General features: G+C 40.4%; 1 protein-coding gene across 2 annotated transcripts; it reads right to left on the minus strand.

The window, feature by feature from the left end:
- Nucleotides 1–359: 359 nt before the first annotated feature.
- Nucleotides 360–11,598, minus strand: faslg (Fas ligand (TNF superfamily, member 6)). Of its 2 annotated transcripts, none has more exons than XM_021604209.2 (3): nucleotides 2,597–2,990; nucleotides 1,306–1,414; nucleotides 360–1,125 (listed from the first exon to the last, which is right to left on the minus strand). In XM_021604209.2, the coding sequence occupies exons 1-3, from the start codon at nucleotides 2,876–2,878 to the stop codon at nucleotides 710–712; spliced, it is 807 nt and encodes a 268-aa protein (XP_021459884.2). In that variant the 5' UTR covers nucleotides 2,879–2,990; the 3' UTR covers nucleotides 360–709. The 2 variants fall into 2 exon arrangements, 1 of the variants encoding a protein (XP_021459884.2); XR_002473593.2 differs by lacking the exon at nucleotides 2,597–2,990 and adding an exon at nucleotides 11,382–11,598 and having other exon boundaries at nucleotides 641–1,125.
- Between the last annotated feature and the right edge of the window lie 663 nt (nucleotides 11,599–12,261).

Genomic DNA, 12,261 nt, shown 5'->3' on the forward strand with positions numbered 1-12,261 from the left:
CTGCTCTACGGAACCTGACTTCTACACCAGTAGCGCACAACCTGACAATTACAGGGGAAAGTCTGCTTGCGTTTGTGGGTAAAATGACCCTGACCCCCTTTAGAGTAAAGTGAGCATTGCATTTCATGTCATTCAGGGCCAGACTCCAAGGTGCTCAGCGATAGAAACAATTCCCCACAGTTCTGTATAATCACTGGAAATCAGTTAGCCCTTTTCATATCTCAACCCTAATCTTAGTTTCATGTCCGCACCGGCTCAACCATAAACTTGGAGGTCTGCAAACTGTGATGAAATATTTAGGCTGTCATTGTAATAAGAATTTGTTCTTAACTGACTTGCCTAGTTAAATAAAGGTTACATTTAAAAAAATACAATTTTAATGAAGCAAGGGAGTAACAGATTGAGAGAACAAAATGTAAGGGACATAACAAAAAACACAAACACAATAAAATAACACTAATCATCCTCCTGTTATACAATCACTTCTGACAAAGATCTCAGTCTGAACTTTAATTTTTTTTAAATACATTTATTAGAATATAAACAATTGGATCCCTGTTGACGGATATAAAATCCCAAACATGCACCTGCAGTTGGAATCAGTGTCAGATCTTTATCATAATAAATACTACTTTTTTCTCCATTTTAGTGTTAAGGTTCTCTGAGTGAAATATCAGTTGAAACCAACTCCAGATTTCATCCTTTTTCGCTAGATCTTGTGGAGTCCAAAGAAGTTGGCATGATGAGTGTGGCTGAGCATGGCTGGGTGGGAGACGTTCACATAGACCCAGTCCTGCTTCTCCAGCTGCAGTGTGGAGCCCAGGTAACTCCCAGAGGTCCAGACACGCCCATTAGAGCCCGAGCTGCAGTAGCCCTCCCTGTGCGCCTCTATCAAGGTGAGAGGCTTGGAGCTCCAGGGCCTCCTCACAAACACAGAGTGAATCAAGGCATCTGTAGGGGTGCAGTGATTGGCCTCAAACTGCACCCGGGAGTAGATGTGGTAGAGCCCAGTCTCGTTGACCTGCAGACCACCATCCCGATAGACCACGCCTCCCTCAGTGAAGGCCCGCCCTGCCTTGGGCTCCCAACGCAAGGTATTCTGGGAAACATCCTTCTCGATCCGGCCTGAAGGAGACAGAAGGGAGAGTGGGGTTAGATATGAGACTTCACTGGATTTTACAGTCCCTACTCTACATCAGGGGTGCACACCTGATTCAGTTAATCATGGTCCTGATTAGCAGCCGATTACTAGAATCAGGTGTTTGAGAAGGGCTGGAGCAAAAGCCTGCACACCCCATTACTTACCTATGACGTGTGCTGCAGGTCTGCTGGCCTTCTTCCCTGTGTCTGGATCAGACTCTGGAAGGTCACCCACTAGCTTCTCAGGCGCACAACCTTGGCTCTCAATGTTAACCTGTGAAATAAGAAGAAAAAAAGACAATGTCACATCACGTTAACATGCACACAGGTTATTTTAAATTACATTTTGGGGTTAAGGGTTATAGAGAAATGTTGCGCTAATGTGCGTTGAACATCAGCTCCTTTCTGAACGTGTTCTTTGATATGAGTCAAGGATATCCTGTAGCAGCGCTGGACTGGTGACCACAATTCTGAACAGATTCCGGTCTTTAAATGTCATTGCTACTTAATAGTCTGAGATGCAGAGGCAGCAATAAAACTTGCATGAAAGTCAAACCTTTTTTCATCTACCCTTTACCTCAGTCTGTTTGTACCACCTACCTCTCACCAGTCTCCCACTCAATTTCCAGTGGTCACAATCATCTCTTTTTAGGTTCAGAGTTTTCAACCGTTGTTGCACGTTGTATTGCATTTTAGGGGAGGGGGGGAAACAGACTACAGAGCTCGCCAGCTTGTAGTACTAAAAGCCAGAAGTGAATTATGTCTGTTTCGTCCAGCTATTCCTATGGGGGAAATGAATGTTGCCCCTATGGGGGAAATTAAAAATAGGATTTGGGATAAATGCCAAAAATGAGATCTGAGGTTATCACAGTCTTAGGGGATATTATGCATTTTGTTCTAGATAATATCAGTCAGTTAACATGACTTTTATGAATTATGAAGACTTTTTTGTGCTCGTTTTCAGCACATAAATGCTTAAACTCAAAAAGTGACGTTAGCTGATGAAGATGATCAAAAAAACAAAACATAAGATCTCCTAAGCATGTGTTTACCACAGACTATTTTCAGCGTTCATCCAAAAACCCCATTCATTTCCCCATAGGAACATTTTTGCCCAGCGAGCCATAGTGGACTTAGTGCCTACAAAAGGTCGCCATTTCTATTGCTTTCTATATGCCTGTTTTCCTCATCAGTAAGTTAAGATGTTCCCAACAACAAAACAATGAAATGCAACAAGATGCTAAATATGAACTACCACAGATTCCTCCCTGCATCCATTTCATTGATATTTTTTTTGCAGAGGAGCAGTGCAGTGTCATTGCAAAGAGAGATGCTCTTATAATATCCTACAGAAAGAGCATTGAGACAGAAGTGACGAGATACTTTGATACAAATAGAAATCAGAGCAGACTTGCTCCAGGAGAACCCCACACAAACACTGAGCAAAACCCCTCACCTGTTGTATCCCATCCAGTTGAGTCTGTAACTTGTGTATCTGGTAGGCTCCCAGCCCCAGAGCCCCAAACACCAGCAGCAGCAGAAACAGCAAAGCCACAACCAGGCTCCAGGAGCCAACCCCCCTGCAGCCTCTGGCCCTGCCCTGCTCCCTTACCCTCTCCTGGGCAGGAGGGAAGGACCAGCAAGGTACCAGGCCTGGAGGTTGGACCGACGGCTGTGAACCTCCACTGTAGTTCACTAGAAACATCTGGGGGTATGTATAGCCCTGGGTACCGCTCATGCTGCAGTGTGTGTGAGAGGAGTGTGTGTTGCCTCTGTGTGCAGGAGGTGTGTGGTTCTATATCTGAGCCATGGTCTTAAAAAAATATATATACAAAAAAAATGTATCAAGGCGACTGGAACCCACAGCTTCCACCCCTACGCTGGGTGGGTGTGTGACAAGCCCACACCACCTCGCACTCTCTCGACATCCTCTCTCCTGTCAAAATGAAACTTAGACAGGTGACTGGTGCTCTTGCAGGGCAGGTAGATAATGACCTCAGAGTAGAGAGTAGAGAAACTAATTTACACTTTTCGCACAGACTTTCATACATGCATGTGCACATGCGCTCACAGACTTAGAAAATGGAAGTTAAACATGCAGTGATAATTTATTACAGTGTCATTAAACACTGAAAAAGTGTCTCTTTAATATGCTCTCCAAACCACCTCTCCTTAGTGGGGTCTTTGCACAGTGCAAAGCTACAAAGAGAGGACGTGGGGTGTTTAGCTGACCTCCGCCCTTCTCACCACTTTGTTCATCTCATCGTGGGGCCAGACAAAGAGGACAACCTAGAAAGACTTCTTGAGAAAACCCCTCACTTGTACTCACAGCCCCACAGAACTACATGTGACCTATGAGGAAAGTTTGAGCTTTTGGGTAGAGTAGGGGGACTGCTGCACCTATATAATTAAACATGAAAGTTAGAGAGGATTGTGCATCTATATTTTTTTATTTGTAAGTAGTGATGCAGCAGAAAATGATAGTTTCAGAAGCACACACACTTCTCAGTGGGAAGTAGGAACTGCCACATGAAAAAGCTTACAGCTACTCAGCCTGCTTTCATCAAGAGTCTGCTGCGCTTCGTGAGAAGTGTTAGTGTGTATGGTGTTTGTGCGGTCTAACCAGGCGAAGGAAGACGTCATATCGACTCAGAACCCCCTAACGTTAACTAACCTGGGTTTACAGGAAAGTGACACTCTTGCACCTCCTCTCTGCACTCAAAGAATTGTATCCAGTAGTGTCTATTGTCCCTTCTCTGGACAGCCTTTTGGAGGCCCTTAGCAAGATATGGTTGGGGGTTAGAGAGAAAATGCAATTCTACACATTTTCTAACGACTTATGCCATGTTAATTTGATATGAGTGAGAATGACTAACAAAGTTTTTAAATCAAGTTTAGATGGCTGGCTAAACTAACTACCAATCTTAAAATGGTTAATTGACATGGCTAATTGAGTGACTGTCAGTGACTGACAGAAAAACTGCTGATGCACAACCAAGTTTCGAAATGTACCTGGTGTATTCTACTATTCTTACTCTCAATAGTAAGTTGAGTGAGTTCCTAATATACACAGTGCACAAAACATTAAGAACACCTTCCTAATATTGAGTTACACCCTTTTGCCCTCAGAACAGGTTCAATTGTTGGGGCATGGACTCTACAAGGTGTTGAAAGCGTTCCAGAGATGCTGGCCCATGTTGACTCCAACACTTCCCACAGTTGTGTCAAGTTGGCTGGTTGTCCTTTGTGCGATTGACCATCCTTTATATTTTGCACACACACACACAAAATATAAATGCAACATGCAGCAATTTCAAAGATCTTACTAAATTACATTTCATATAAGGAAATCAGTCAATTGAAATTAATTAATTAGGCAACAATCTACAGATTTTACATGACTGGGAATATAGATAGGCATCTGTTGGTCACAGATAGGGGTGTGGATCAAAAAAACACTCAGTATCCCCTTCTGTAGCGGAGGTTTCAATCAAACGCTTCTGACATTTTCTGCACAAACCAACTTTACTGAAAATCTAAAGGGGAAAATGATTGATATAATATACTGTATGTTAACGGAACATACAGTTGAAGTCGGAAGTTTACAACAACAAAAAAAAATCCCTGTCAGTTAGGATCACCACTTTATTTTAAGAATGTGAAATGTCATAATAGTAGAGAGAATGATTTATTTCAGCTTTTATTTCTTTCATCACATTCCCAGTGGGTCAGAAGTTTACATACACTCAATTAGTATTTGCTAGCATTGCCCTTTAAATTGTTTCACTGGGTCGAATGTTTCGGGTAGGCTTCCACAAGCTTCTCACAATAAGTTAGGTGAATTTTGGCCAATTCTTCCTGACAGAACTGGTGTAACTGAGTCAGGTTTGTAGGCCTCCTTGCTCGCACACGCTTTTTCAGTTCTGCCCACACATTTTCTATAGGATTGAGGTCAGGGCTTTGTGATGGCCACTCCAACACCTTGACTGCTGTCCTTAAGCCATTTTGCCACAACTTTGGAAGTATGCTTGGGGTCATTGTCTGTTTGGAAGATCTGCGACCAAGCTTTAACTTCCTGACTGATGTCTTGAGATGCTGCTTCAATATATCCACATAATTTTCCTGCCTCATGATGCCATCTATTTTGTGAAGTGCACCAGTCCCTCCTGCAGCAAAGCACCCCCACAACATGATGCTGCCACCCCCGTGCATCACGCTTGGGATGGTGTTCTTCGACTTGCAAACCTCTCCCTTTTTCCTCGAAACATAATGATGGTCATTATGGCCAAACAGTTCTATTTTTTTTTCATCAGACCAGAGGACATTTCTCCAAAAAGTATGATCTTTGTCCCCATGTGCAGTTGCAAACCGTAGTCTGGCTTTTATATGGCGGTTTTGGAGCAGTGGCTTCTTTCTTGCTGAGTGGCCTTTCAGGTTATGTCGATATAAGACTTGTTTTACTGTGGATATAGATACTTTAGTACCTTTTCCCTCCAGCATCTTCACGAGGTCCTTTGCTGTTGTTTTGGGATTGATTTGCACTTTTTGCACCAGAGTACGTTCATCTCTAGGAGACAGAACTCGTCTCCTTCCTGAGCGGTGTCGTGTCTTTACTATCATTAAATGAAGACTTTCAGTTTTTAAAGATTCTCTGTAATTAGTATTACGCGATTAAACTGATTAATCATGTAACTGTAATTAACTAGGAAGTCGGGGCAGCAAGGAAAATATTCAGATTACAAAGTTATAATTTTCCTAATATAACTTTTCAGATATTTTCACATCTGATCAATAGTCTTCTGAATTAATGATTTATTTTACCTCACGTTAGACTCATTCCAAACGTTGTAAATTGTTGGTTATCTGCACGAACCCAGTCTTCACTATGAGCCATCCATACATCAATTGTCTTAAATTATTTATTTATTAACTTTTAATGGCCGCAGGGGCAGTATTGAGTAGCTTGGATGAAACGGTGCCCATTGTAAACGGCTAGCTCCCCAGTCTCAGTTGCTAATATATGCATATTATTATTAGTATTGGATAGAAAACACTCTGAAGTTTCTAAAACTGTTTGAATTATGTCTGTGAGTATAACAGAACTCATATTGCAGGAAGAAAAACTGACAGCTCAGCTCTCATTGAAATTACAGCGAGATATGGATGAGTTCACTTCCTACGCCTTCCACTAATGTCAACAGTCAATAGAACTTTGTCTGATGACACTAATGTGAAGGGGGGGGGGTCGAATGAGACAGGAAATAGTCACCACTGCCACGAGTTGACCATGCACGTTCACAGGGGATGGACCTGCGTTCCACTGGTCATCTGAAGTCATTCTAATTCTCCGGTTGGAATGTTATTCAAGATATATGTAAACAACATTCTAAAGATTGATTCAGTACATCGTTTGACATGTTTCTACTGACTGTTGAACTTTTGGACATTTCGTCACGTTATAGTGGACGCGCTTTGTGACTTTGGAATTGTTTACCAAACGCGCTAACCAAAGTAGCTAATTGGACATTAATAACGGACATTTTCGAACAAATCAAGCATTTATTGTGGACCTGGGATTCCAGGACTGCATTCTGATGAAGTTCATCAAAGGTAAGGAAACATTTATCATGTATTTTCTGGTTTCTGTTGACTCCAACATGGAGGCTAATTTGGCTACTGTTCTGAGCTCCGTCTCAGATTATTGCATGGGTTTCTTTTTCCGTAAAACCTTTTTTGAAATCTGACACAGCGGTTGTATTAAGGAGAGGTATATCTATAATTCCATGTGTATAACTTGTCATCTACATTTATGATGAGTATTTCTGTTGAAACGATGTGGCTATGCAAAATCACTTGATGTTTTTGGAACTAGTGAATCTAATACGTCAATGTAAACTCAATATTTTTTTATATAAATATGAACTGTATCAAACAAAACATGCATGTATTGTGTAACATGAAGTCTTATGAGTGTCATCTGATGAAGATAATTAAAGGTTAGTGATTAATTTTCTCTATTTCTGCTTTTTGTGAATGCCATATTTCGCTGGAAAATGGCTGTGGTTTGGTGGAGACCTAACAAAATCGTTTGTAGTGCTTTTGCTGAAAAGGATATTTGAAATCGGACACTTTGGTGGGATTAACAACAAGATTAACTTTAAAATGATATAAGACATGTATGTTTTAGGAATTGTAATTATGAGATTTCTGTGGTTTGAATTTGGCACCCTCTATTTTCACTGGTAGTTGTCATATCGATCCCATTTGCGGGATTGCAGCCATAACAAGTTAACTAACTAAACAATCACAGAAGTGCACAAACAAGGTAAATATGGTTACAAGAAATGATAGGGGAATGTGCCCTAGTGGGCTAAACCGGCATGGCAGCTTGTTAGACAAAAGGGAAGTGGGGGTCTCTGTTGAAAAGTTTGTTTCTGTTGGAGAGTTTGTCCGTCCTCTCTGTCGTGGTTAGAATGGATAGTTCAGAGTGACATTCATTCATGTCGTTATGGAGAGATGTTTCTTCCCGTTCAATGATACTGAATTCCTAGCTGCAGACTAGTAATTCATATCAAAGACTTGTTCTTATTCTGTCGGTATCGTTAGTCTAAGAGTTTAACCACGTGGTATGGTTAAAAGATTCAGCCATCTACTCAAACCTTGGCCCTCTCGTTATCGAGGTAAGCTGGTCTGCAACCTTTGTCCTCTCGTAATTGAGGGAAACATGGTCTGTTGAGAAATTCTCAAAGTGGGGGTTTTATTCGGGAGTTGCAGAAAAGGGCCTGTCCCAAGATGCCCAACCCTAACTGGGCTCATGGGCGGTCCTCTGATTTAGTTAAACTCAAAAGGGAATTGGAGTTTCCTTCATTAAACAGTCCAAAATCACATTACACAATTTTACAAACAGTATCATCCTCACTCATTCATCTTATACAACAATTAGACGTAAACCTCATATCTGAGGCTATTATATAAACAACGTTATGGTAATGTGGTCATATTGTCTCCCATGAGTGTCACAAAATGGTACCAAACGGACCAGTTCGTAGCTGGATTCTTCACCGATCTTTCATACCTTCTCCAGAACATAAATGTTGTTCATACCTCAAGTTCTGTGAGGTGGAAGAAATTCCTTTGTTCTCTATGAAAATTCACTGTCTCTATACTGTGGCCATGAGGAGATAATCTCCTCCAGGAATTTACGACCTCTCTCTGACCACAGCAGCCTGGGTGTAGAAGAGAGGGAGAGGGGGATGGGGCTTGCTGTACCCAAAGAGGGCAACGTCGTGACAGCGGAATGACGGCTGCATGGTCCCAAGGTGTTTATACTTGCGTACTATTGTTTGTACAGATGAACGTGGTACCTTCAGAAGTTTGGAAATTGCTCCCAAGGATGAACCAGACTTGTGGAGGTCTACAATTGTTTACTGAGGTCTAGGCTGATTTCTTTTGATTTTCCCATGATGTCAAGCAAAGAGGCACTGAGTTTGAAGGTAGGCCTTGAAATACATCCACAGGTACACCGCCAACTGACTCAAATTATGTCAATTAGACTTTCAGAAGCTTCTAAAGCCAAGACATCATTTTATGGAATTTTCCAAGCTGTTTAAAGGCACAGTCAACTTAGTGTATGTAAACTTCTGACCCACTGGAATTGTGATACAGTGAAATAATCTGTCTGTAAACAATTGTTGGAAAAATTACTTGTGTCATGCACAAAGTAGATGTCCTAACCGACTTGCCAAAACTATAGTTTGTTAACAAGAAATTGGTGGAGTGGTTGAAAAACGAGTTTTCTTGACTCCAACCTAAGTGTATGTAAACTTCTGGCTCTGCGCAATACATTAATTTGTAAGTATTAACCATTATCAATTGTTATGTCTCTTTATGTAATAAAATCCTCCCCTCATCTCATCTCTACTCTGTGATTCCTGCCATCAAACGATTATCTGACATGTTCTGCATCAAGCAACTTCACTGAAAATGTTAAAATATATAGATTTAGCATATGAAGCTAAGATAAATTACTTATTCCTTTCAGTAATTTTCATTTAAATGGTCTTTCTCCAGTTCCCCTTCACGGCACATCGAATTGGTTTATAGTACACATGTTTGTGATGGTACTCAAAACAACATCCATAGTATAAATCTTAGACATCACAAACTCTTTGATCATTATAACTTCTGGAAAAAACAATGCCCTAATCTCTTCTCTACTGTGGTTCTGGAGGTTTCCATGAGACTGCATGTCAGTGCTCAGGGAGGGTCTGAACATCAATGTCAGATCTCAGGGAGGGCCTGATTCCAGTGAAGGAATGAGTAATAGCGGTTACACTGAAACAGTCAGGCAGTGGTTAAACTGAAAGGGCATCACAATCCTCACAGTTCGGTTGACCAGATTAAAATCAACTGAAATTATGATAAATGGTTACGATGGTGGCACTCCTACACACCAGTAAAACTGCAAGCGAGAACCTCAGTAAATGTGCAGTTAGTGGCAGGAAAGTTAAATATATATATATATATATATATATATATATATATATATATATATATATATATATATATATATATATATATATATATATATATATATATATATATATATATATATATATATATATATATATATATATATATATATATATATATATATATATATATATATATATATATATATACATACATACATACATACATACATACATACACACACACACACACAATGCCTTCAGAAAGTATTCACACCCCTTGACTTTTTCCACATTTAGTTGTTACAGCCTGAATTGTAAATGGATTCAATTGTGATTTTTTTTTGTTGTCAAATGCCTACACACAATACCCCATAACGTAAAAGTGGAATTATTAATACAATTTAATGAAATACAAAAACTATTAAATTAATAAAAAATGAAAAGCTAAAATGTATTGAGTCAATAAGTATTCAACCCCTTTGTTATGGCAAGCCTAAATAAATTCAGGAGTAAAGATGTGCTTAACAAGTTGCATGGACTGTGTGCATAACAGTGTTTAACATGATTTTGAATGCCTACCTCATCTCTGTACCCAGTGACTAAGTTCACTCAGTCGAACAGTAAATTTCAAACACAGGGAGATTTTCCAATGCCTCGCAAAGGGCACCTATTGGTAGATGGGTAAAAAAAAAAAAAAACAGACATTGAATATCCCTTTGAGCATGGTGAAGTTATTAATTACACATTGAATGGTGTATCAGTACACCCATTCACTACAAATGTACAGGTGTCCTTAACTGTTGCTGGAGAGGAAGGAAACCATTCTGGTATTTCACCATGAGGCCAATGGTGACTTTAATAAAACAGTTCATTTAATGGCTGTGACAGGAGAAAACTTATTATGGCCCAACAACATTGTAGTTAAATGTTGGAAGCTTGTACAGAATAAATATATTCCAAAACAAAAATAGTGGCAAAGCAAGAATACAGGACAAACGTGTGTTTGGGGCAAATCCAATATAACACATTTCTGAGTACTACTCTCCATATTTTCAAGCATAGTAGTGGCTGCATCATGTTTTGGGTATGTTTGTAATCTTTAAGGACTGGGATGAAAAATAACTGGGATGGAGCTAAGCACAGGCAAATCCTAGAGGGAAACCTGGTTCAGTCTACTTTTGACCAGACACTGGGAGATGAATTCACCTTTCAGCAGGACAATAACCTAAAACACAGGGCCAAATCTACACTGGAGTTGCTAAACAGGAAGACCATGACTATTCCCGAGTGGCCGAGTTACAGTTGACTTAAATCTACGGCAAGACCTGAAAATGGATGTTCAGCAATGATCGGCAACCAATTTGACAGAGTTTGGAGAATTGTGAAAATAATAATGTGTAGACATGTTGAATTCACGTTGTAACATAAAATGTGGAATAAGTCAGGGAGGAAAATGTTCTGATGGCACTGTAGATTAAGTAACATGGCAACATTGTATTGACTGTGATAATGTTAATGTATACACTGTGTGTTGCAATACAAAGAAAATCTCAGTATAAAACAGGCAATACAGTATGTCTCATATCTCCCGGTAACCAAACCAACTTTTTGCTCACTGACACTTACTAAACCAACAATTAGTCTGCTAATATTTTTGCAATCGCTAAGTCTAGGGGTCTTAGGTCTAGTTAACTGGTCTGTAACCTGATTTGATGTGTGTATTAATATTATAAGTAAGTGTATGTACCCAGGAGATAGCAACCTTACCTTGGTCCAGGGCCAGCTCTTGCTCTCTTGACGTCATGGTCAGCCAGCACAAATGGATTACTGTTGTTCAGTTGGTGGTGTGGGAAATAAATATATTCAAAAAAGAAACCACACACAGGCACGCCCAAATGACATTTTCAAAACCAAAACATGGTCAGCAAACAAACCAACAGCCTCATGGCTCGCCATGCTGAACCCTAATTGACAGCACCTGATGTGCTTATCAAGGCTTCCTGGCCTTTGACCCGGTTGGTGTTGCCACCTCAGGGATGGAGTGTGGAAGTGTATCCTGGTAGTGTTGTCTAACTACCTAACTAACTGACTACAGAAAACCTTAAGTCTGAGATAGACATTCTAGAAAACCAGACAAACCATAAAATTCACTGCTCTGCACAGGAAATGTCTTCCTGCCAAATAGTCTAACTTGAACAAACAAAGGGACCGCTGTGACCCATCTGGTTCTAAATTGAGAGACCAACTTCCTTCACTAGGCCCATGGTCACAAGCAACAAGCTCCATCTGATATGTAGCCAGCGTTAAAAGACTTGGAGCAAACACCACCAGGGAAAAGTGAACATCGACTACAACTTCAGCCAACTCACACCATCCATCTTCCCAAACAACCCTTTTCTCCAGCCCCGAGCACTCACTGGAGGGGAACTGTTTTTTTCCTCATATCCTCCTCACTCATCAGACAACCTACTGAGAGTGACAATACTGGTGGATCTGGCTTTTCCATCAAACTCAATTCTTCAAGCTCCTGATTCTCATCGCTAGGCAGCCATGTTACCCTGCAAAACACAGGCTGCGTCTTCCAGAAAATCCTCACAACATGACTGGAAAGTATCTCCTTTCCACAGCTCAGTAAGAAACGTGTCAG

This window comes from Oncorhynchus mykiss, chromosome 5 (genome assembly GCF_013265735.2).
Source record: "Oncorhynchus mykiss isolate Arlee chromosome 5, USDA_OmykA_1.1, whole genome shotgun sequence".
Taxonomy (NCBI): domain Eukaryota; kingdom Metazoa; phylum Chordata; class Actinopteri; order Salmoniformes; family Salmonidae; genus Oncorhynchus; species Oncorhynchus mykiss.